At 34.5% G+C, this 27931-nt stretch overlaps 1 protein-coding gene across 3 annotated transcripts in view; it reads right to left on the bottom strand.

Moving 5' to 3' along the window:
- Positions 1-3513: 3513 nt before the first annotated feature.
- PPM1B (protein phosphatase, Mg2+/Mn2+ dependent 1B) overlaps positions 3514-27931 on the bottom strand; it is a 78865-nt gene continuing 54447 nt past the window's right edge. For 2 of the 3 annotated variants that reach the window (XM_061211301.1, XM_061211303.1), the window contains exons 3-6: positions 21627-21744; positions 16638-16749; positions 16187-16244; positions 6154-7175 (exon numbers count right to left, since the gene is read on the bottom strand). In XM_061211301.1, the coding sequence (XP_061067284.1) occupies positions 6870-7175; positions 16187-16244; positions 16638-16749; positions 21627-21744 (594 nt within the window). In that variant the 3' untranslated portion in view covers positions 6154-6869. Of the gene's footprint in view, positions 5274-6153; positions 7176-16186; positions 16245-16637; positions 16750-21626; positions 21745-27931 lie in introns of those variants that run through there. The other variant, XM_061211302.1, reaches the window with a different exon arrangement.

Raw genomic sequence — 27931 nt, 5'->3', positions numbered from 1 at the left:
AAATTCTCAAGACTATTAGCTTATTTTTGACTATACATGATTTAAAAATGTGAACTCTTCATGAAAAGCTTTGTAGATTCCAAAAGAAACTATAACAATTAAATCCACTGACTTTCTATTCAGGAGTATTCTTCAATAGCATCAAAGTGCTACAATAATTATAACCAGTCTTATCTAAGACTAATTTTTTTTAAATAAATAAATAAGGGAGAAGATATCATTGCCAGGAAAGCCAGCAAGAAGCGAGATTCAGTAGTTATGCTGCCTGAAAAGCAACTTACTCTGTATTAGTAGCTACACTGTTTTACTTCCAATTACAACGTAACATACATAAGTCACCAGAACAATGGGCAAAAATAAACACTTGCTTAGCATTTTCATTAAGGTTTATAGAATAATCCCCAAAGTTGAATAGAAAATAAAAATCTCTTACACAGCAATTGAGCATAAAAAAATGACAATGCATGGGAATTTCCTGGCAGTCCAGTGGTTAGGACTTGGTGCTTTCACTGCCGTGGGCCCAGGTTCAATCCCTGGTCAGGGAACTGAGCTCTCCTAAACCACATGGTGTGGCCAAAAAAAAAACAAAAACAAAAAGACAATGCAAATTGTTATAATGTGCACCTAATAATTTATTTGCAAAAGCAAGTAACTCTCAGGATTGCTTTGAAATAACTTAAATTCTAGTCTTAATGATTCCATTAGCTTTTGACTATCTTACAGATTTTACGCACATTGTGCATTGTTTTAATATATGAAAATCGCATGGTATTTTTTCAATAATACTATTTAGCTACCCAAAACAGAATGTGTCCTAAAATCTTTATCAAATGCTTTCCCTTATCAAACCAGACTAATTTCAAAATACAAATAAAGGTAATTCGGAAGAAGAAATATAAATACGAGATGTCATTTAAAAATGCAATCTAAATTCAGGAGAAGGATAAGATTTGGCTAGCAAAAGGAAATCAGTGGACATCTTCAGGTTAACTTCAATGACTGAAGCTGAATAAAAACTCAGTTTAACTCAAGCAACATAAATTGCTTGACAGACCATGAAAAGACAAGACCCGACTGAATCCTACACATCTGAGAATAAACCTGGCTTAGGGAGAAAAGAGAGCTGCAGTCATTCTTGGCTATCCAAACACACTTACAACCAAAAAGTCAAGTAATAAGTATCTTAAGTAAATATTATAATTACCAACTGGGCGAGAAATTTGTAACAGAAATTGAGTGCTTTTTCTTTTTTGGCCACCCTAACCAGGGATCAAACCCATGCCCCCTGAAGTGGAAGTGCAGAGTCCTAACCACTGGACCCCCAGGGAATTCCCAAGAGTGCTTTTAAAAAAAAACATTTCCATGGTAACTTTCCCCAACCTTGTTGAATGTTCAGAAAATTTTAAAATCTAACAACAAAAAAAATTCAGCATAAAACCCTGATCCACTTAATCACCATTAAAAAAGAAAAGTCCTGTCTTTATCTGGCCCACCTGAAATGACATCTCAGTCATGGTAAAATGATTTTATTTAAAATATGAATTTAAAAATTCAATATTGAAGTGAGACCTCAAAGAAATAACATAAATCTACAATAATTGAAGACCTCTTAAAAGATTTAAATAATTCAAATATATGCCATACAAAACTCAAACTCTACTGTTAAACAATCTTAAGTCATGAGTTTTCCAAGTTGAAACCCATCACAGGAATTTTCTGGGAGAAAAAAAAACAACACAATATTAAAGCCTCCACCTTGTTTATCTTGCTAAGTATCAGTGTAACAGTAAACATATAAACACCACCTCTCTCCCCCAAGTAAATTTTATGTCAGATCTGTATGTCTTAAGATTCACTTACTATGACACTAATATTTGGAATAAATGACACTGTCAAGTTGTCCAAAAGGATGAGGCAGCAACTCTGAAAGTCTGGGGGTCCCAGAGAACCTTTCAAGGAGGTCCAAGAAATCAAAACTATTTTCTTAATAATACTAATACTTATTCTTTTTCAAAGTACTGACATTTGCACTGACTGTGCAAAAGAAATGGTGGACAAAACTATAGGCACCCCAGCATGAACCAAAAAAGTAGCATCAAACTAGTCAATTTCAGTTAACAATGTTCTTTAGCAGTAAAAATTTCATTACACCTCTACCCTTTAGTACACATCTTTTTAATATCCTATATGATGAAATGAGAAGTACTGGCTATATAGCATGCTGTAGTGTGATGGCTGCCTCTTATGTGATTATTTGAGATGTGTGCTGAACTAGTAGCCACTTTTCATGAAAAATGTTTTTACTTGAAAGAATGACTCACAGACTATGGTTGTTCAGCAGACATTTTCTCTGAAATGAATGAAGAAAGCCCTGTCACTTAAGGAAAACAACTGACAATATTTGTTGCCAATGATAAAATTTCCCCTTTCAAATGAAAGTTAGAATTTTGAAAAATCTGTATCCATCACTGTGAGCTTGACAGCTTTCTAATACTTAAAAGATTTTTCTGATGAGATCAGTTATATTAACATTATAAACACAGCATAATAAGATGTCAATGTTCTAAAGAACCGCATAATTCAATGAACCAGTATTTTCCAAATGACCAATGCATGATATTATAAAATCATGCAAAAGTCAAAGATCTACTATCCACACTGCAAGATAGATCAAATGGATTTTAATGTAACAGAGAACAAAACTGATGGATAAAGTTTCAGATTTCACACTGCAACTAACCTTCAAGAAACTACCCATTCCGAAGTTTTGATAATGTATCAAAGAGGAATATCCACAATTATCTGAAGCTTTTAAAATACTCTCTTCCAATACATATTTGTGTGAGGCCAGATTTCTTCATATACTTCGAACACAGTGCCACATTGCAACAAATTGAATGCAGAAGCAGATAGGAGAATCTAGTACAACATTAAAGGATTTACAAAAATGAAAACCAGTGCTACTTTTCACACTAAATTGTTTGCAAAATAATTATTTTCATAAAACAATGCTATTTATGTTAACAGGTAATGGTTTTATTTTTAATGAATTAAAATAGTATGTAAAATTTCTTGGTTTTAACTTCTAATACAATAAATATCAACAGATATAACCCGCAAAAGCAAAAGTTCTTTGGGATCTTGAATTTTTAGAAATATAAATGGGTCCTGATACCAAAATGGTTGAGAACAGCTAGACTAGGGAATTCAGATTAATAAGTGTTGAATATGGGTTTTTCTTTTGCTAACTCACACATTATTTATATTTCCAGGACCACCAAACCCCCTAAAAAAGATTTCTTTAAGTAGTATAAAAAATGTTTTTGGAGTGGATAAGGGGTTACTTAGTACTGTCCTTTAGAGTTTGGTTAATTCTTCCTTGGAATTATAATTCACCTACATGGTTTTGTATGAAATTTTTCATAATAGATATTCTAACTATATAAAATGTTTAAAATAACATTCAAAACTGGACTTTTATTTTTAAATATCATATGAAATAGTAATATGTCACACTGTTTTTATCAATTCTTTATTTAGGTAACAAGTTGGTTATGTTCACTGCATTGTATGAAACATCACAATATCATACTGGAAAGGTACTATCAGTACAGGGTTGGATCAGAGTGGACAGTTTGAACAACAAACCATTTTGCATTCTTCATTCCCTAGCTTTTAACAACCCCCCAAACCCAGTCAAGGGACAAACAGCTTTTAACATTATCATGTAAAGCACTTCAACTTACAAGGCTAAAATCTAAAGAATAAATAAAATATGTTGTGGCAATAATTCCTTTTTAGACCCAAAAATCAGGTGCACAATAAATCAAATGATCAAGAAAGCTGTATTCAAATGTGTGGCTCTCCAGAAACAGCTTCAGGAAAATGTTACAGAAAATACCATGAATTCCATTTCACACAGGACCAGATGATGACTCATTTTAACTACACACAAGGGCAATTACATCCTGCTGAAACACAATTTAAACAGATAGAAAACGTTTACAAAGCATCCACAACATGTAAACCATGTACAAATGGATACATTCATTGCTTCTCCTACCCCAATAGCTTCTTTTAGATAAATATTTCACTCTTCATGTTCAGCATTAACTGGATACATGCAAAACTCAAAAGAATTCAAGGATTCAAGGTTATTGTAAAAATAGAATTAAACTAATAATCTTCAAGTACCTTATGTGACAGCCACTCCGTACCGTGCCCAATGTTATAAAATGAAAGGTTACTGAACCCATGAAAATATCTCTGTAATATTTCCTTAGATCTAAAATAGATAATTTTAAATGTATTTATAGTCATTTCAGTGTGATATTCTGAGCTTTTAAAATAACGTAAACAATTAAAAATTATACCAAATTACACAAAACTTGTTGTATCTTAAAAGCTGAAAAATTAAAACTATAGAAACCCACATGTAAAACAAAAATCACAATTTACATTATAAAGGCAAATCTCATTTAAAAAAATTTGCAGCAGTGAGGTGTCAAAGCAAATTATAAATAGCCATAAATTAATCCATTTGGTTTCAAGAGATTTTTCTAGTGAGAGTTGAAGGATGTAGTAGGTACATGCATAAAATTTGTAAAGGTTTATAATATTATTGCCAAATACACTTTATCTTGAAGCAGGCAACATTACAATTTGGACATTATTGGAGAACCCAGTTTGGTAATACAGGTAAAATTGGAAAAAAATTAAATAACAATTAATAATAAATATAAATCCTATAGTAAATTGCTCAAATGAAATTTTAAGTCACAGAGCTGCAAAAGGCTTCCAACTTGGTGAACTGAAAAAAGGAACATCTCATACAATTCTTTACTCTTACATGCTTATATGTTGTGTGTCTTGTTTAAAAAAAAAAAAAAAACACATAATGTATCTTCAGAGTACAGCTAACTATATTCCCATGCACCTCAGGCATATTCGTTATTTGTGGTGAAATAACTCCATTGGTTTCTAGGGTCAAAAGTTCAATATAGATGTAACCAGTATGCCTGAGGTTGGTAAAAAATACTGTAGTACAGGCAATGCGACAAGTGGCAATTACCAGAAAACACAAATATGAACAAATGATGGGAAATGCTAATGATTTTCTGCTCATATCACAAAACGCTGGGAATCCACAAGAATATTTTTTCCCTTGTACTGAAGAAAATTGTGATTAAAAGTTTTTTTCCCCCAATTTTCAGAATCAAAAGCATTTTAGAAGGCTTATAAGGCTACCATGGGTCTTCTAGATCTCCAGCACCCTACAGGAAGAGAAAAGGAAGAATATTATTATTATTTACCTACACCACTTCCAGGTTGGATTGAATTTCAAAAGAAAACAAAATTAGATGAACAAGTTACCTTCCTTTCTTTGTTTGAAAAGGTAATTTTTACATAGAGGTGTGTGTACTGTATATTGTGTGCATACACACATGGATCTATCTAACACAGACAGATAACTGGTTGGGTTTTTTCTCCCCTTTCCACCAAATGCCTTCCTCTTTCTCAAACCACTTAAAAATATTCTGGCATTGGAAAAATAGATCAAAACATCAGCTACATCCGAAGATTCCAAAGTTTCAACTTATGGTACCTTAAGCAACTTTAGACACATGATAAATATAAAACATGAAAAAGATAAGTTAAAATGTTCTACATATACAAAATAATTGTTTTTAAAAATACTTTCCCATGTGACTGAGTCATCTGTATTTTAAAAATTCATTTTAACAGAAGACAAACTCATATGTGCCACTATTTAAAATATCTTATAATTCTTGCATTTATATCTGATGAATACTTATAGCAAAACTCACAGTCTTACAATCTTTAAAAAGCTCATCACAGCAATTTTCTGACATGTCTACATGTGTCCATACTGTCCAAAGATTAATATTTTGTATCACAAAAAGGGGATAAGAACCAGAATAGATTTACTTTGAGTAAGCAAGACTTCTCAAAAATTTTTTCCTTTTAATTAATGAAAACCGCACCAAGCCAAAGTTTTCTAAATTTTATATACATACAAATGAAATTCGAATGAGTATTTTTCCAATATACCAAACCTGGTTGTTTTCAAAAAATTAATTTAAAAATAAGTACAACATGCATAGGTTATTCCACATCACATGCTTTATTTGGACTTAAACACTTATAATTTCATTCTAAACACTTGGTTGACATACATTTTGATGTATGTAGTTAGGCTATACAGAATATACAAACCAAAGCTGTATGAATAATACATAGGTTTTTCAAAAATTATGTTTCATAAAGAATACAGAGAAAGGAAAAATAACCACACATCCAGTACCTCAGAACTACTAAAAAATAAAACTACAGAGATGTAAAATATAAACAAGTCAAAGAACACACAAATTATCATCCTTGAAAAAAGAAATTACAGGCCAGCATCTGCCATTCTTTGAAGAACTAAAATTACTAAAGAAAACATAAATTTATTACAAAGCTAACTATGAGTGTACTAATACGTGAAGCAGTATAATTCTACATTAACAAGTTCTTCCACAACATAAAGTAATCTTGCTAATTGGTAATCTCTAATCCTATCGAGTATGAATTTAACTACTGACTTTAATAACTGGTAGCCTCATTTCTGGCATACAATATGAAATGACATATAATTTTATTAAACTCAAAGTACTCTAAATAGCCAATTTTAAACTATCTGATAAAGATGTATGCAAAGGCCTTCTTAAAAAACAAGGCTATATGACTATAATAAAACTAGTTTACCAAGATTCAAATAACAAAACGGTTATATAAATGCATACATTATACTTCCTAAGTAAAAACCATCAAATCAAAGATCACAAAAATATTACCACAAAGTAAAGTCATAATTTTTCACCACTCATCTTTGTCCCTGCATCTTCAGTACAGCTGTCTAATTCAGCAAGATCACTTTTTGATTCAGTATGGCTTTCCTGCATTGTCACTGGGTTTCCAGCATCACTGTTCGAAGAAGTAGCTGTAGCAGCTTGTTCAGCAGGGTTTTCTTCTCCCTCTACTTTAGCTAGCCTGTAACTAGTCAGCATCTCCTCCAGAAGTTGTCGGTAGTTTCCCCTATGATTAATTCTCATTTGCCTGAGAGCTTCCACCAATTTCCCCTGTGATCCACTTTCCTCTGCTTCATCGGAGGCCTTTTTTTAAGATTCAAGACCCCAGTGTCAGTAGACAAACTAGGATATCACATGTACTTCATAACATATCACAGCAAAACACTCATTTCTTTACCATGAGTAATATAGTCTAAGCACGAGAACATTTCGTTAAATAAGTATCAAGTGTTACTTGTGTCAATTAACAAAATTTCCAATTGAAATATCTCAAGTTATTTTTAACAAATGATCATGAACTAGTTTATGTTTTATTTCACATCCATATTTGAAGCTTAATCTGAAATTTACTTGGCTACTAAAATTCAACAGCAACACAAGCACCTCCTAAAACTGACTTAATTAAAAAAACAATAATTGGCTGTAATTATTTAGTACAAAAGGAAATTAGTGTTTAAAGCAATAGGAAAGGACAGAAAAGCAAGCCATTAGAGTCTTCATTTCTGCTAAATGACAGGAAGGAGAGGAGATACAAAATGTAAAATTATATAAATTTAAACTAGATTTTGCGGGAATTGTAAAGCTTCTGTGGATAAAATTTCTATTTACTTTTTGTCTTTAAATATTTTACTAAAAACATCTCTAGATTAAAAATAGACAATCATTTTATTCATTATAATAAGATATGAATAGTAAACTACTCAATTCTTTTATATTTTATTGAATTTTGTAAAACCTACAGGTTTCTACAATAGTAGCTACTTAATCTTGTTTACAGAACAAGCTCTAATATCCAAGCTGATCATACTGATATGCTGACAGACTAAAAGCAAGTCAGCCTTGTAGCATGTGACTCCTGATGTGATGCGTTAGGGAGTACAAAGTTACGTCCTGCGTTCTTGCCAAAAATGTTTAACATGACTCTAATAAAGCTAATTCCCAACTTACAGGAAAACAGGGAATAAAGAATCACGTGAAAGGGCACCACAAGGAAACAATCATATGATCCAAAATGTAGGACATCCTATAAAAAGCTGGCTTAGACTCTTCATATTCAGTGTTAATGGGAAAAAAAAATTGGGAGCTTCATTAAAGGCTTGCTTAATGTGCTTGATTGGTAACAACTGGACTAGACCATGTAACAATTATAACAGTCATTCTATGGACAACTGGGAAAATTTGGACTCGATATTAGATAATATTAAATTTATTATCAATTTTCTTAGGTATAATAATAATGTTATGGTTATGTATACAGAAAAATGTCCTCATTCTCAAGAGCTGCATGCCAAAATATTTACAGCTAGAATATTATATCTGCAATTTGCTGTCAAAGGTTCAGTCAAAAAAAAAAAAAAAGTCATGTATGTATACATAGAGAGAGAGAAAGCAAGTATGATAAAATGTTAAAACTTGAGTCTAGGTAGAAGGTGTACAGGTATTCACTTTATTATTTCAATTTTTCTTTATGTTTGGAAGTTTTCATCATAAAATGTTGGGAAAATAAAATACAAAAAGGTTACTGATATAGATGATCTGACACAAACTCTTAACCATCTTTGGAGGCTGTTACTCTATAATTCTTCAACAAAGATAATACTACTATAACCACATAATAAATGGCAATGTTTATTAGAAAAATCAGAGCACTTGAATTTTTTTTTTAAATCGCCCCTGTGGCAAAAAGCAAGAGATGATATTGTGTACAACATATGTTTTATATGTAGGTATATGTGTGTTCTGTCCATATTTTTTAGGATATTATTATGTAAAATGTCTGGGAAGAAAGGAAATACATCAATATAAAAATGATAATAATGGGTAGTGAAGTTTCAGAAGCTTTATTTTTCCTTGAATTCTCCAATTTTCTACATCAAGCATATTAACTATCAAAATAACTTTTTTTAATTTGCACAATTTATTGTGCGGAGAGAACATAATAAAGTGTGCTCTCTGTTAAGATTTTTCTCTTTTTTCCCCCCTTACCTTTCCTTCTGTACTAAATAAATGTTATTTCCCTAAATAAAGTTTCTCATTTGAATCCACTCAGGAAAGGTTAAGATGGAACAATGACATAAATGCTTGCTAGTCGTAAACCTTATCAGTCTTTAATAAGGTCTGCCAAAAGGAAATTTTCTATTTGAGGGTATATCACAAAGAACTTTTAATGGAGGGCATAAGACTCCTCTCTGCCCTCCAAATAAAAACCCCTCAAACCAACAACTCCCTTTGACAACTCCCTAGGACACAAACAAAATCTGCTTCAAGTGGACAGTTACACATAGAGAGCTCAACCTTGGTTTCACATCAGAATCACCTGTAGAATTTTAAAAATTATACAGATGCCAAAGCTCCATCCCATGATATTCATATTCAGTGGGTTGGGGTGATTTTCTTAAAGCCTGATAGGTGATTCTGATATACGGCAAAGGTTGAGAACCACTGATAAACTGTCTTACTTCTTTGAGCTTATTGATAAGGTCGGATCAAAGGTTGTTATATTTGGATGTATCTCACTCTCCATCTGACACATTTATTATTACAGTAATGATCTATGTTTCTGTGAATTGCTGTAATAGTGGTAGTTGGGGAGAGAAAAGTAGTGGTTTTATAAAAAACACATTAAAACCCAAACTGTAAATTAAGTAGGGATGGATTTACAATGGCCAATTGAAAAGAATTTGAGTTAATGATCACATTTAAGTCATTTTATATTATAGCAAATTACATTTTCCTATTGTGCTAGATAGACAATGGATGGGTGAAACCTCTTCCCCAGCCATTTCATTTGATTCTTCAAAATACTGTTATACAACTCTCTCATGGATTTTCATTAATATCAGAAAAGGAACCTATTGTTTAGCTGCACCTTCTTTACCTGAACTCACACACAAAGCACATCACGTTTATAGATTTATCACAGCAATTAATTCCACCTTGCAACTGTTCACAAGTCTCTCCAAATCTTTGTAAAATCTTTGAGATAAAGATAATTTCGATTCCTTTCTGTATCCTCCCTACCACCTAGAGAAGGAAAATTAATGCCTGTGGCTAAGAACTTCATATACATAATCTCATTTAATCCTTACAGGTACCCTACGTAATAGATACTGCAACTCTAGTTTTTATAAGTGAAGAAACTAAGGCTCAGAAAGATTTAAGTTATTTGTCAGGGTAACAATGCTAGTAAGTGACAGAACTCAGATTTATGTACAGGTGTAATTAACATCAATGTCCCTCTGAATGTTCTTTTGAATACACTATGGTAACAGTTTTTGCATACTAAGTGCCTCATATAAATAGACACTTACTAAATAAATATTGGTTAAAACTATTGTAGAATTGGACCACAAATTATTTCATATTGAAGTCTATAATGCATTTCCTTGTCACAGAAAAATTAATAAAATTATAGGACAAAAAAATCATATTAGATGGGATGGTTTAAATTATTCTGCAAAATAAGTTTAAGGCAATTACAGAAATGGGAATTTAGGACTTTTCCCTCAGATTTTGTTTTTAAGGTTTTACTGTCATCTAGACTAACACAGCTTGAGAATCAAATTTCTCATTATGAAAACACTGCCTTACACCAAATAAGACACAGGAATATGGATAAATCAAGCAGAGAGCAAAGAGAAGGGGGGGAAAATTTTTTTAAATGGAATTTAACTAGCTAATATTTATTTGCAGCAATTTTTAAAAAACAGTTGCCATTAGTGAAATTCTTCAAATGATTAGCTAAAACAGTGGAGAGAAAGTGAAGAATGCTAGTATATTTACTATGTTTTTTGGAGTCCCATGCCCTGCTTATCAGGTTAAAAATTATTTTTAGAAGAGTCTCAAATATGACTTCATGAGATACAACTAACAGTGACTAATAAAGAATCTAATAAATTATGTTATCTTCAAGGATCATGTAAACTTCAATCAATGTGAAATAATTTTAAAGAGTCACTTAAATGGTCAAGACCACACAGCTACAAGAAGTGGTATGTCAAATGACACCTTAAAAAATAGTGACTAAAATTAGTGCATTTTCAAACAGCGTAGGTAGGTCTTCTCCATAAAAATGCTTTGACAAGAGAAAAAGTAAACAAGAGACAATTTACAAAAAACCTAGTATTCACAAAATCCTAAAACTGCGATATAAAAATATAATTGATCTATTTGAAATAAAATTAAAAAGAAGACTGTATATAAAACTTAATAATGTGAAAACAGAACAGGGAGATTTTGGGGGGCTTTTGTCCTGTCTTCCCTCCCCTTCTCAAAACCAAATGCCTTAAAACGTTTTTTTAGTTAGAATAAAAATGTGTATTTAAATGAAAAATAACTAATAAGACACCGGGCTTGACTACTTAGTCTCAACAAGTTTATAAAATATTCCTCATCAAAAAACAGAGTATTGTAAGACTATTAAACATGAGATTCACTAAAGAACGGGAAATGATTTTTCTTGCACGACAGACAGAGGTGGGGTACAGACACATATGTAATCTCTAAATATCTTCGAAAGGCTGCATAGAAAGGTGTAAAGGGAATAGTTTTTGGAGTCATTCTGAGTTAGATTCAAATTCTGGCTACTCGATTTATCTAGTTTTGCAACCTGGGCAAGCTACTCCGCACCAATTCTTAGTCTTCTCTGTAAGAGAAGGGTGTTGAGGAGATTACCTATAATTAATATTTAGATATAGATATATAGACATGGCTTAGCACAAGTAGGAGCTGGGTAAATACAAGTTCCCCCTTTATCACTGGAAAATCATCAACTTACACAGCTACCTGATCAGTGGTATACTGATTCAAAAGCATCTTAAGTCTCCTTTGAGGGAAGAACTGAACCTTTTGGCATGGAAAATATAAAGCTCAAAAAATAAACTTTCCTTCTAATTAGCAACCTCAAATTATTTTTTAAAATACATGACTTAAAGATAGTCTTAGCCATATATACACTACCAAATGTAAAATAGATAGCTAGTGGGAAGCAGCTGCATAGCACAGGGAGATCAGCTAGGTGCTCTGTGACCACCTAGAGGGGTGGGATAGGGAGAGTGGGAGGTGACCACCTAGAGGGGTGGGATAGGGAGAATGGGAGGGAGGGAGGGAGGGGATATGGGGATATCAAGAGGGAGGGGATATGGGGATATATGGGTACATATAGGTGATTCACTTTGTTATACAGCAGAAGCTAACACAACATTGTAAAGCAATTATACTCCAATAAAGATGTAAAAAAAAAAAAAAGATAGTCTTGCAAACTACAAGAAAGAAATAGAAATATTTCTAACTTAACTAGTATTTATTGAGCTCTCAGTGTATGCCAGGTGAGAGCTCAGCACTGCTGTAGGTGCTGAGATATAGCCATAAACAAATGAGATGAAGTCTCAGATCGCAAAGAATTTAAATTCTAGTAATAAAACCAGACTAGTATTTTTTTAGATAAACAAGGACTTACTGTATAGCATAGGGAACTATATTCAATATCTTATAATAACCTATAACGGAAAAGAATCTGAAAAAGAATATATATATATATATATATATATATGTAAATACATAAACAAAACAGAAAACTGTGTATCACTTTGCTGTACACCTAAAACTAACACAACACTGTAAATCAACTATTCTTCAATTAAAAACAAGCAAACTAGCATTTTAAAAGAAGGGCGGTCAGGGGAGGGGGTGATTCCAGAGCCCTACCTTATATAACGACAACTTAAAGCAAAATGCAGTTTTACTTTTTCTGATCCTCTGGGTGATTATTCTTTTGTGGGTCACAGACTCCTCTGAGGAACTAATGAAAATCACAGACTTACTCTAAATCATTAAATAATGTGTATGCACACACATAAATACATTTGCAAAAACTTTTTGGGGATTCACGAACCCCTTTATTAAGAATTCACACTTGACTCTTTTCCACAGATTTTGATTTTAAAGCTGGGAAAATATCAATAATGCTTATATTAAGAAGACTGAACATATTCCAGAAAGTTGAACTAAAAAACAAAAATTTAGTAAAGCAACTTAAGAAGAGTCCCCTAAATAATGAACTTTCTGAATATATTTTAAATGATTTACTTTGACTTATATCCAACTGAGCTTTTAAAAATACTTTTATTAATCAAAAGATTTTTTTAATATAAGAAAAATGAATGAATCCCTATTTCTAATGGTACTACTTATAGGCATTTACAGCAGAACAATTCTATCTTGGACATAAAGCAGACATTTTAGGAATCTAAATAATCTCTGATTTACTCTGACTAGCATTCATTTTTTAAAAATATCTGAATAAAAAATTATTTTTGTTATTTAAAAAGATTTTTAAAAAATAACACCTCCCAACTGTCTCCTCCTCTGTATTTCTACCATACCTCTGTCTTTCCCATTCTGCAAGTTAACTATATCAGCCCCTGCCACTGTGAACTTCCTGGCAGCATCTTCTGCATGGCACAGATCTAACCAAGCTGAGAAGCATTTATGGAGCACTTCTGTGTCTAACTCACTGCTACAGTGGGTAAAGTTAAGAGCTAAGAATTTAATCAAACCTCTATAAGTTCTTCAGTTTTCTGTTTCTTTTGTATTTTTTAGTACATTTCTTCTACTTGTGATTATGGTTCAACATTTTTCTAAGGTTGTGATTATTCTGAAAGGGTAAAGTAATGTTTCCCAAAATAGGATTCTGGGCTGCAAAAGTGAGTTTTTACAGTAAACAAGGAAGTTTCTCTAATCCACACATCTATCTACTAATGATGAGTTTATACTTATCATCTCTGTGATCATTTCACAACTACATGACTTCCAGCCTCTCTTTAATCTAATATTGCATATGTTTCTAACAGATTAAAATACCAGATACTCCTTTGAGTCTGTCATTCTTATGCTGCAAACACAGGGTGGCTCCACACTCAAAAATACAAAGTTCAAAAGGTGTGTCCAGTCTCTTCACAAATACTTCTGGCATCCTGAACTCTTATTTTTCACCGTAGCAATTCTCTGCTCTAGCCAAAACGATGTCCTCTCTTTCAAAGATACCTTAAACTTTGTTCTTGCCTTGACCATCCATGTGAACTATCATCCTCCTCCTTTACTTTCTGCCATTCAAACCATTCTTCAAATCCAATCTTTTCTCTGAAAATCTGACTTCCCAAGCAATCACTGTACAATTCACATGGCAATTAATCACATTCTATATTTTGTCATTTCTTTTTATCCTTTAGTAAATGATGTGAAACCTTTTTATTAATTAATTTGTATGTTTATATCTACATTGCCAGGTGCATTGAGAGTAGGGATGGGGGACCATGCCTTATGTTTCATAGTCTCCTCCCACATCAATTCATTACACGGTGGATTGTCAGTGTTTAGTCTTAGAAAGCTTATATATAAAGGTGATTAACTATACATCTCCTTAATTTATACTCATATAATAATGGTCTTTAAGGCCAGTTTTATATCCTGAGCATCTCTTCTGAGTTTCATGGTTCTGTTGCCTATTTATTCACTGTTCATATAGCTACTATGTATAATAAGTATTTTATATTTTTAAAAAAAGTTTAAAATTCATCCTTGGTATATGTTAAACAGAAATTCTGGGTTATAAACTCTTTTTTTTTTTTGGAGTAAAAGCTGCCAACTTTCTTGAGAGACCAAGAAATCCAGCAAGTACATTATGAAATAATTTTTTCATATTACACACTGGGGTTGCATTTTCAAACACATGAGGGAACAGGAGTACTTATATGGCTAATAATGAATCAATAACTATTTGAGGACTTATTTCCTCCAAACCTGGTGGTGGATGCTGTGTGGAACCTATAATCTAGCTGAAGAGGTAAGACTCTCTTTACTCTACCTCCCAATTACTACCATCTTTTTAGTTGTATCAACAGCCTATCCTCACTTGTTCGGTTTAGGGTTCTTTAAATGCATCACATGACATATCTTTATTTTTAATTTCCACATCTTTGTATACAATTCTTAATACTTTAAGGGATGTGCCACAAAAGAAAGTCTCAGAATCACTGCTCTAGGCCAAGGTATAAATTCTGTTATTAGCAATATATAGTATCATTTATTCAACTAACTAAAATGCATTAATCATAAAAATTTCCCTTTTTGTCAGTGTAACTTTTATTGTTAAGAAAAAAGAAATTATATGCTATTGCTGTGCAATAATGAACCCTGGAAAACAATGCAATTGAGATGATAACATAATTTCTACCAGTGGCTGATGTCTCTCTCAAGACCCGCCAAGAGGAGCTAGAGACTTGGAGGGTGAGTCTATTTCTTCTCAACAAGTTTCATTACTATGTTTGGCTCCCTTAAATCTTTGAAGCATACATGTTAAAATTAAGTTGTTCATTTTTAGATGTCCAAAAACTTGAAAACTCATAATCTGTCTCTGATTGAAAACTCATAACTTGTCTATGAGGAGACAGTTATTTGAATTACTGACTTTGAAATTTAGGGCAGTTTTTTTTTAAAAAAGGACACTGTTTTGCCTGCTGGTACTAGTATTAAAATAAAACAAAAAGCCTACAGAGGAGCAGCTGATCAGTATTTCTAAGGAAGGTAAAGGGACAAAGAGTTTTGCTCTGATGAAGCACAGCAGGATACAACAAAATGGTTATCCCAGTTCAACATATATACCCACAGCACAACAAGAATGTTAGAAAGAAATTATCCTCAGGTGTTCAACTGGGCACAAAGGGGCACTGAAAGGTCTAGTCTTTAAAATAATAACATCACTATTGCTAACTTCCAGTGATGATAGCAGCCTGCTGGAGGAGAAAGTGACATATTTAAAAGCACATTCTTTGTTTGCCTCAAAATTAAGATTTAAGGGAGAAAGAGAAGGAAAGGCAGACATACAGGGAAGAAGTAAGTACAGCCCACACAAAAAGGTATTTGATGCCCATTAAATGAAAGCAAACCTATCTACAAAACAGAACTTTATCTCTACCTTCCACTTCAATATATTTCCTTTAATTTTAACTGACTCCTTAAAACGAAAAGCAGTCATAATTTCCAGTATTTATATTATAAAATTATTTAAAATACTTAAGAAATAAAATAAAGCTTACCCCATCACTTTCTCTATGTGGATTCAGCCTACTATAAACAGCTTCAATAACATTGCGCCTAAAAAGAAATATGCTTTAGTTTTATTAAATTACATACAGTTGTTAAGCTTCTGAGTATTTTAAATAATACTTCATATCTTAACTACACTCAAAAATTAATTGCCTCATTAAATATCTGCCAAGAACATAGTATCTGCATTTCACTCAGAATTTGATCCTGCACAATCCATTTGTTCTCATTTACCAAGGAAAGAAGGACCTTCATCCTCAAAGAGTATAATAAATAATGCCTTGAAAAGAAAAGCTCTTCTCGATGAAATTTTAGAGTTCTTCTCTAGTATAAGAACTATCAACCCATTTCATCTTTAGATAATTGATGTACTTCTTACCAAAAATTATTTAATTACTAACTATAAATGAAGTCAAAATTAGTTCTTTTTCTTCTACTTACTTGCCGGCAAGACCTCCCCCAGGAGGCAAATTCGGGATATTTTCTGCAGACAAGATGCGCATGACATGGGCAAGATCAGGCATTCCTTCCTCACCAGACTTCTCCATAATTTCTGTAGGTTTTTAAAAAGAGTTCCTAAATTAATCTGATAACTCAGAATTCACACAGTGAAACAAGAGGTACTATTTGGTAGTACCTATTTTAAAATATAAAAAGCAAATATTACCTTACTATCACACAAGGAACAAAAAAAGTAAGATAAAAAGTTATTTGCATATATATACTCATTTTAGCATTATTCATAAAAGCAGAAACTGGAACAAATCAAATGTCCAATAAAAGAACAGTTAAGAAAATTTTGGTATAGCCACTGAGTGAAATGGTTTATAATCACTAAAAATGATCCCTATGAGCACAGCACAGCCACACGGAAAAACACTTTTGATCTATTATTTTATGTAAAAATATAAGTTATTAATGCTATAATTACAGGAAAACAAAAGCAATGGAAAGATAAGGACTATAAGAAGGGTAAAGTTAAAAACTGTTTTATAGGTTTTTTGATACCTAGTTATGTTCCACAATTTATTTAAAACAGAAAAGGAAAATAAATCTCAGAACTTGCTAATACTTAGAACAAAATAAAACATTTCCATGTTTCATTTATATTTACAATTTATGGAAAACAGATTTTTAAAGCATGATCATTTGGCCAGTATCAAGACATAAAATCCTCAAAAATCAGACAACAGCAAACTTACTTTTAAGACAACAAAAAAGCAGAGTCCTAAGCAGCCCTCAAGATGCAAACTCCAAACTGTTTACCATGTGTCCCTCACAGGGACTTCACTGTGACCTTGATTTTCACTGCTCCCGTTTAACTCTGCTCCGACTCCTACCCGTATCTCCAAAGGTGCCATTCAAAGAAACCTTCTAGATTTTCACATATACTTCCTCCCTTGGTTTGGAACACTTTTTACACCAATCCAACCAACCTCTTTGTATGGTTAAAGTGTATTTATACTTCAGGTTTCAACTTTATGTGTCACTTTCTCAAATTCTTCTCTGACCCACGCCTGGAGTAGGTGTATTGCTAGATACTCCAACTGTACACGATATTTACTAGATCACGGACCGCAAGCTTCATGAAGGCAGGACTGTAATTTTTCTACGTTACACTTGTATCTCTACAGTGCAGGGTTTCTCAACCTCAGCACTACTGATGTTTTCTACAATTTTTTGTTGTGAAGGCTGTCCTATGCATTGCAGAATGTTAAGCAATATCCTGGCCTCACTCACTGGACGCTAGTGGCACCCTCTCAGTTATGAGACCAAAAGTGCCTCCAGACATTGCCACATGTCTCGTGAGGGACAAAATCCATCCTCCTCCCCACACCGGCCACTGAGAACCACTGCAGTCTAGCACTTCACCAGCCAATTTCACAACCCACTGGTGCCACTGCAGTCCACTCCTCCACCATCATCTGCCACCTGCTTTAATGCATGATTCCTAATTGGTCTCTTGGCTTCCTCTCTTGTCCGCTCTTTACAATCTCTTCTTCACATGGCAACTGAGAGAGATCCTTCTAAAAGTCAGATCAAGGGACTTCCCTGGTGGCACTGTGGTTACGAATCAGCCTGCCAATGCAGGGGACATGGGTTCGACCCCTGGTCTGGGAAGATCCCACATGCCGGGAAGCACCTAAGCCCATGCGCCACAACTACTGAGCCTGCGCTCTAGAGCCCGTGAGCCACAACTACTGAGCCTGCGTGCCACAACTACTGAAGCCTGCGCACCTAGAGCCCGTGCTCCGCCACAAGAGAAGCCACCGCAATGAGAAGCACACACGCTGCAAAGAAGAGCAGCCCCCGCGTTCCACTAGAGAAAGCCTGCGTACAGCAACGGAGTCCCAACGCAGCCAAAAATAAATAAATAAAATAAATTTATTATAAAAAAAAGTCAGACCAAGTCACTCTCGCACTCTTCCAATGACTTCCCAGCACCATTTGAATGAAGTCCAACGACCTCATTTTAGTCTGCAGAGCCCTACATGATCTGCTTCTTAGCAATCTCTCTTCATCTTTCACTTTTCCACCAGCTCATTCTCATCTAGCCACACACTCTAAGCATATTCCCTCCTCAGTCCTTGTTGCTCCCTTTGCTGGAATGTTCTTCCCCAGATAGCCACTCTCTTCCATATATAGGTATCTGCTCAAATGTTTTTCCTCAGAGACCTGCCTAACCAATATTCCTTGTTACTGTCTGCTTACTGTTGTTTTTCTTCTATTAAAAAAAAAAAAAAAGGTCTCTACTATATTATAAACTCCATGAGATCAAGAATGTTTTTGTTTTGTTTTCTGCTGCACTCCCAGTAACACACATGCTCAGGGACAGCTGAAGAAATGAATACATGTAGAAGGCATTCACCAAATACCTAATCAATTTAGGTTAAAGGCTATTTTATTCCCTGTTTATTTTAACATTATACCTCCCCTCTGCATTCCCAATAAAAACACATACAAAGACTTGCCAATACACCAGAATGCTTTCAACTCAAAATTTTAATGTCAGATTACATGATTTAAAACCCTAATAGAAATATAATGCTCTTGAACAACGCTACCTTATAAAAAAGAAGTTAGGTACCAAGGCATATTGATTTGTAGTGGATGCTTTTTTAAGGATTTTTAAGTGTTTTTTGATTGAATGATTAATAATCAAGTATCTACCATAGCCCCCAAGACCATATCATATTATTACATATCTGTCATCTCTGCCATATAACATATATTTTGGAAACTTTAAAACTATACAAAAAAAATTAATATTAAATGTTAACAACCCACATTGAGCTGAACTGACCACACATTTAAGAAATTAAAACTTAGGGGTCTTCCCTGGTGGCACATTGGTTAAGAATCCGCCTGCCAATGCAGGGGACATGGGTTCGAGCCCTGGTCCGGGAAGATCCCACATGCTGCGGAGCAACTAAGCCTGTGCACCACAACTACTGAGCCTGCGCTCTAGAGCCCACATGCCACAACTATTGAAGCCTGAGCACCTAGAGCCCATGCTCTGCAACAAAAGAAGCCACTGCAATGAGAAGCTTGTGTGCTGCAACGAAGACCCAACACAGCCATAAATGAATGAATGAATGAATGAATAAATAAACAGAAGAAATTAAAATTTAGCTGTTACAGAAGAGTTTATAAAAGCTACAGTTTGCTGAGGACGTAGGCACCATACCAGGTACTTTATCTCATTTATTATTAAAACTGTATGGTTGGTGTTTTTACCTTTAGTTCACAATAAAGAAATTGGAGCCTTAAGAGATCAGGCAAGTTGGTTGAGATCATGTAACAAGTAATTGACCAAATTTTAGAGTTCTTCCCAAAATGAAAACTATCTAGTTTCTTCTTTGTGAATGAAGAAATAGGACAATAAGAAAATTCAATAGATAGCTAGTGGGAAGCAGCCGCATAGCACAGGGAGATCAGCTCGGTGCTCTGTGACCACCTAGAGGGGTGGGATAGGGAGGCTGGGAGGGAGGGAGTCGCAAGAGGGAAGAGATATGGGAACATATTTATATGTATAACTGATTCACTTTGTTATAAAGCAGAAACTAACACACCATTGTAAAGCAATTATACTCCAATAAAGATGTTTAAAAAAAAATAAAAAAGAAAATCCTTCTTGCCTTCTGATAAATTTGAGCCAGCAATCCCCCACCCAAATACACTAGACCTTTTAGAAAACATGTATTATTAAAAACTCCTATAAACAGCTCCTCTTAATAATTATGATATTATCAACAGGAATAAGAGTGCCTCTGACATTGTCTTCAAAGTGTTCCCACATGTTTCTTATCTTTCCATTACCCTGAAAACAGAACTCACTGACAATTCAGAGCTGAAGAAATTGCAGACCAACAAAAACAAAACCTTTATGCACCTTTGTTTATGGTGTGTGGCTAGATAGCTGTAAAGCTAGAAAAGATAAATCTGCCCCCGCTCTCCAAATCTGCAAGAGAAGGTAGTTTTCCTTTGGTAATTACACATTTGAAATTGCAAATTTTTGTATTTCAAAACTATTACCAATTACTATAGCTACTGTTCATCTAAAACATGACTTGTAATAGGCCAAATCTGACAAGCCGACCACAACATAATCATTAATTATATCATTCAAGTGTACTATTAAAAAATAATAATAATCAAGCCATAAAGGTGTTAGGAAAAAATATAGGTCAATATGTAACACTGAACTCTGCTCAATATTATGTAACAACCTAAATGGGAAAAGAATTTGAAAAAGAATAGATACATGCACATGTGTAACTGAATCACTTTGCTGTACACCTGAAACTATCACAACATTGTTAATCAACTATACTCCAATATAAAATAAAAAGTTTAAAATACATAAAACAAAATTTTACATTTTGTTCAAAAAAAAAAATGTAACCCTGAATTGAGGAAAGAACTTTGTTAAGAATGACATCAAGGCAAAATAAATAAATAAATAAGACTGACATAATATAACTTCATAAAAAGTAACTTTATATCTAAAAAGCAGCACATATAAAATCAAAATGAAGTATTAAGTTGGAGATCCTGTCATAGACTCTAACATGTATTCTCTATCAGGGTAACCACTAAATGAATATTTAAAAGAATGTATAACTGATAAGCAAATGCAGGGATGAAATGGAATAAAAAATACCTAATAACCCAAAAGAGAAGGAAGGAGAAAAAAGGGAAAAGAACAGATGGAACATATGTAAACAAGTAAGATAACAGATTTAAACCCAAACAAATTAGCAAATTATGTTGAAGATAAAGAGACTAGGTTTTCCTCTCCCTCATTCTTGAATAATAATGGATTTTTAGTCCAAAAGCTGCAGGAAATTTTAAAAGAACTATTTGATAAACAAGGAATAATAATTTTCCTTTCCTTCTAAATAAAAAAATGAAAAGCATCTTTCTTACCTTCCACCCGTGATTCCAAGTACTTATCCAACTCTGAGTCTTTTCTCATTGCTTCATCTGAGACCTTGGGGGCATTTGAAAAGCAAACTAGTACAATACTCATGTTATCTCGACTTCCCTGTACATTAAAAAAAGAAAAAGAAAAATTATACTTCAATAGTCTACCAACTTTCTATTATTTACTTCAAAACAGATTTAATTACATTAAGCAATTACTTATTTAATCATCTAGAATGTACACCTTCAACGCATTCATTTTCATTCCAAAGAACTATTTGAAGCACACCCTGAAGAAACAAGGACTCCAGGTATGCATAGATCGTAATTATTTTATGACTTTTGATTCCATGTACCTTTTCTTATCCACCACCATTCCACAACCTGAGAAATGAAGATATCTTCACATATATTAAATCTTCTAAAAACTTTGTTTCCCACTCAAGATTGCATATTCCCAAAGTGACTTAAGCCCAAAATGCATCCTCCCAAAGAAATATACATTTTTTTCCTAGCTAATTAACCTGCATCAGAGCAGTGCTACTGAAACTCTATTGAACTGACGTGGCTGAAAATTGTTGATCATTAGGATACCCAAGACACTAAAATGAACAAGCAGAGAAGAAAAGTTAAACTGGAAACTCTTCTGAGGGTACAGTATCAAACAATCAAACTGAGATACACTGTAGTCAGATGTAATAACTTTGGAAGAAATGACATCAGACTGTTACACAGAATTAGTGTCAGGATTTGTAGAGAGCAGCTAAAACTGCTAATTTAAGAACAAATTTTACTGCTGCCTTTTTAATCACACCATCACAAAAGGAAAAGGAAACAGAATATATACTACTCTATTACCATGAGACTACAAGCAATAAATTTAAAACATTTTCTCACTACTTTTCTTATCGGTATATTACTTTTATTGAATTATTTTAGAAAAGAATGAAACTGTTCTTGGAATAGTGATTTTTTTAACTCCCTTTTTAAAATTTTATTCACCACTCTAAAAAACTAAGTCAATGGCGGTGGGATTTGCCAACCCAAGTGAAAAGAGCCAAGGCCACACCCATGCTAGTCTAGTCTTTTCAGTCATCATGGCCAGAATCTAGGCAGGCATTGTTTGGTTAAGACTCGCCACCTTTTTGGGACCCACATGACATAGCCAAAGATAGGCAGGTCTTGAAAAACTTCTGCCACAATCTCCTAAAACTCAGTGGAGCAAAGTTTGAAGGCACTAAAGGCTGGGTCTTAAGAAGGCTTCAAAAAGAGTAACTCTCTGCACAGAATTCTTATGCTTTAGTAGAAAGAATCATGATGAGTATATAACCCAGTTCTCAATATCTGGAAAAAGAATTAGGATTTCCAAATTGGCCCAAAAGAATTTTACTCCTTAATGAAACCCACCAAAACTTGCATAATGACTTAATATTAGAAATACTACATTGGCTACATGAAAAAAAAAATATATATATATGAAGATATACACACACATATCCCACATATACACCCTATGGTTCCAAACAGCAATACATTCCGCAGGAATCAGGATTTACCATATAAATCCAGGTCAGGCAAAATCTTTATACCACAGATATTCAAGAATCAAGCATCACTTGAATACCAATGATTTTTTTTAAAGCAATTTTATGAATAAACAGAAGTCACACCTTACATTTTTAGAAATCCAGTTTCTTCTAACCATTCTCTATTTTGATAACAACAGCATGAGCATTGTTCAGCCATTCCTAATCAATCTATCTATCTATCTATATAATTTCCATTAGATTTTTATGTTATAAAACATACATCTTATCATTTGGAAAATTAACTAAAAGATAGTTTCAAGAAGTTTAAGTACCCAAAGATATTTAAAGGAAATAATTTAGATTAACACCTTGGCACGTGTGATTTCAATGATGGTGTTTCTATTTCTACATAAAGATGATTTTCCCCTAAACACAAAGTATGAGTGTGTTTCAGTAATTTTTATACAGCAATTGAAAAAGATCCTTCCCTTTATGCCTCTTCAGTTTTCTAGAGATAAATCATCCTTGCATATTCAGTATAAATTTTCTGTAAATTCCAGAAATGAAATATGATTCAAAAAAAACAAATCAAGTTGAACTAAGGCAATTAGCCAGATGTTTAAAACTGATTATTTCAGCCCCTTTTCATTTTTTAATTTTGACAATAGCACAGCAGTAGTACTCTAAGGAATCAGAGCTTTAATAGACAGTTATAGATCAAAGTAGCCAGTGCCCCTGCTATAAGCAAGGGTATCTAAAATTAATCATTAAATAATTTGATGCTGTTAGCTTTAAAGTTGAATGCTGCATGGTTACAAAGAAGTGTTCTGGATCAAGTCTTAACACAGCACATGAAATAGGTTGTGAACAGAATCTCTAACACTACCAAAGTTAGTAAATGAGTATCTGATAAGTGAACCATAAATATTCCTCATTTTTTAACCTGTAGCTCACTGTAGTTATCTCATTTACATAGAGCTCAAAAACCAACCAAACTTAAGGAATAGCCCAAATTTTCAGCCATCCATGAAAGATGAAGCCTATCATTACTTCCTTTCAAGAATACTCAATTCTCCCACCATTTCTTTATTGCTTGAACCTATATTTCCCTTCATACAAATCTACCTCTGTTTTATAACCATCATCAATAGAACTAAAATTTATTGAGGACTGTAAACCAGATACTGTTCATGCACTTGCCAAAAGCTTTACTCTCAGCAACTCCATGAAGAAGATATTATTACCTCTATTTTATAAGATGAACAAACCCAGGCTTTGCATTAAGTGGCAGAGCATAATTCAAAACCCAGCTGTCTGGTTCCAAAGCCTATGTTCTAATACCAAACCCATGGTTCTAAACAGTGTGCCAAGAAGCCCCAGGATGCCACAGTGCACTTAGAGATATTTTAAATGGAGGGGGGAGGGGGACGACACAGTGATACTCAACATCTGTGGACACCCCACAAACTAGCTCAAGGTAGTTCACACTTTTAACACTAGACAGCACTATACTCCTCTCAATGACATCCTATTTTTCCAAAGCTGGGGTTCTGGGAGTTACTGTGATTAAAAAGCAAGTCCTCATAAAAATCAATGTGATATAGGAAACAAGTGTGACAGTGCCTAATGATTCCAAGGTTTGAGAAGTTGTGCAGTGTCCAACAGGTGCACACATCTCATCAGTATGTAACTGTAGTTTTTAAAAGAATGAAATAAAACGTTTTTTCAATGTATGTGTATTATTTAATTATTTTGTATACTCATTAAGTTTGGCTCTAACTACTTAATACTCGTAACTATTAGGTATTAATATGGCTAAGTAGCACTGTAAAAAAACTTACTGAGATACTCAAGACACCATCAACAAAGAAAGTTGGGGGGGGGCTTCCCTGGTGGTGCAGTGGTTGAGAGTCTGCCTGCCAATGCAGGGGACACGGGTTCGAGCCCTGGTCTGGGAGGATCCCACATGCCGCGGAGCAACTGGGCCCGTGAGCCACAACTACCGAGCCTGTGCGTCTGGAGCCTGTGCTCCGCAGCAAGAGAGGCTGCGATGGTGAGAGGCCTGCGCACCGCGATGAGGAGTGGCCCCCGCTTGCTGCAACTGGAGAGAGCCCTTGCACGGAAACGAGGACCCAACACAGCTAAAAGTGAATAATAAATAAATAAATAATAAAAATAAAGGAATTCCTTTTAAAAAAAAAAAAGTTGGGGGATTTCTACACTACATATACTGTATTTTTACATCCTTCTCTTCCATACTTCAAAAAACCCAGCCACACCCCACTCTAATATTATCTATGTCTACTTTTAAAGTAGCATTATTTATGATCATATTTTCTGAAAACTATAGTGGAAAAACTCCTGAATTCAGGGCTAAACAATTATTTTGGGGGGTATACAATTTAAGTACATTTTCCATGTTTTATCAATAATTTGGATTGATATTGCCTTTGGAAAATGTTATTAACTTCCCCTAACTTAATCCAACTATCAGGTATTATATCTCATGTTTTAAAATAAATAAGCTTCTAATAGGTGATATATAAATTGAATTAAGGGAAATCAAATTGTATTTTTAAAAAACAACTTAAAGGAATATTGACTTTTATGATTTAAGAAGAACAAAGCAGGTGGCAAAGTAACATGCATAGCATGATCCATTTCTGTAAAAAGCAAAAAACAAAAAAAGGAAAGAAGAGGCCCTGAACCAAGATGGCGGAGTAGAAGGACGTGCTCTCACTCCCTTTTGCGAGAACACCAGAATCACAACTAGCTACTGGACAATCATCAACAGGAAGACACTGGAATTCACCAAAAAAGATACCCCACATCCAAAGACAAAGGAGAAGCCACAATGAGATGGTAGGAGGGGCGCAATCACAGCAAAATCAAATCCCATAACCGCTGGGTGGGTGACTCACAGACTGGAGAACACTTATACCACAGAAGTCCACTCACTGGAGTGAAGGTTCTGAGCTCCAAGTCAGGCTTCCCAACCTGGGGGTCTGGCAACGGGAGGAGGAATTCCTAGAGAATCAGACTTTGAAGGCTAGAGGGATTTGATTGCAGGACTTCGACGGGACTGGGGGAAACAGAGACTCCACTCTTGGAGGGCACACACAAAGTAGTTTGTGCATGGGGACCCAGGCGAAGGAGCAGGGACCCCATGGGAGACTGAACCAGACCTACCTGCTAGTGTTGGCGGGTCTCCTGCAAAGGCGGGGGTGGCTGTGCCTCACCGTGGGGACAAGGACATTGGCAGCAGAAGTTCTGGGAAGTACTCCTTGGTGTGAGCCCTCCCAGAGTCTGCCATTAGCCCCACCAAAGAGCCCAGGTAGGCTCCAGTGTTTGGTTGCCTCTAGCCAAACAACCAACAGGGAGGCAACCCAGCCCCACCCATCAGCAGTCAAACAGATGAAAGTTTTACTGAGCTCTGCCCACCAGACAACAGTCAGCTCTACCCACCACCAGTCCCGCCCATCAGGAAACTTGCACAAGCCTCTTAGATAGCCTCATCCACCAGAAGCAAGAAGAACTACAATCCTGCAGCTTGTGGAACAAAAACCACATTCACAGAAAGATAGACAAGATGAAAAGGCAGAGGGCTATGTACCAGATGAAAATAAACCCCCAGAAAAACAACTAAATGAAGTGGAGATAGGCATCCTTCTAGAAAAAGAATTCAGAATAATGATAGTGAAGATGATCCAGGACCTCAGAAAAAGAATGGAGGCAAAGATCGAGAAGATGCAAGAAATGTTTAACAAAGACCTAGAAGAATTAAAGAACAAACAAACAGAGATGAACAATACAATAACTGAAATGAAAACTACACTAGAAGGAATCAATAGCAGAATAACTGAGGCAGAAGAATGGATAAGTGACCTGGAAGACAGAATGGTGGAATTCACTGCTGTGGAACAGACTAAAGAAAAAAGAATGAAAAGAAATGAAGACAGCCTAAGAGAACTCTGGGACAACATTAAATGCAACAACATTTGCATCATGGGGGTCCCAGAAGGAGAAGAGAGAGAGAAAGGACCAGAGAAAATATTTGAAGAGATTATAATCGAAAACTTCCCTAACTTGGGAAAGGAAATAGCCACCCAAGTCCACGAAGCGCAGAGTTCCGTACAGGATAAATCCAAGGAGAAACATGCCGAGACACATAGTAATCAAACTGGAAAAAATTAAAGACAAAGAAAAATCATGGAAAGCAACAAGGGAAAAACGACAAATAACATACAAGGGAACTCCCATAAGGTTAACAGCTGATTTCTCAGCAGAAACTCTACAAGCCAGAAGGGAGTGGCATGGTATACTTAAAGTGATGAAAGGAAAGAACCTACAACCAAGATTACTCTACCCGGCAAGGATCTCATTCAGATTCGATGGAGAAATCAAAAGCTTTACAGACTAGCAAAAGCTAAGAGAATTCAGCACCACCAAACCAGCTCTACAACAAATGCTAAAGGAACTTCTCTAAGTGGGAAACACAAGAGAAGAAAAGGACCTACAAAAACAAACCCAAAACAATTCAGAAAATGGTCACAGGAACATACATATCGATAATTACCTTAAACGTGAATGGATTAAATGCTCCAACCAAAAGACACAGGCTTCCTGAATGGATACAAAAACAAGACCCATATATATGCTGTCTACAAGAGACCCACTTCAGACTGAGGGGATGGAAAAAGATATTCCATGCAAATGGAAATCAAAAGAAAGCTGGAGTAGCAATACTCATATCTGATAAAATAGACTTTAAAATAAAGA

The sequence above is a fragment of the Eubalaena glacialis genome, chromosome 14, assembly GCF_028564815.1.
Source record: "Eubalaena glacialis isolate mEubGla1 chromosome 14, mEubGla1.1.hap2.+ XY, whole genome shotgun sequence".
Classification (NCBI taxonomy): domain Eukaryota; kingdom Metazoa; phylum Chordata; class Mammalia; order Artiodactyla; family Balaenidae; genus Eubalaena; species Eubalaena glacialis.
Note: the sequence above shows the minus strand (reverse complement) of the source record. Positions and strands in the feature narration are given on the sequence as shown.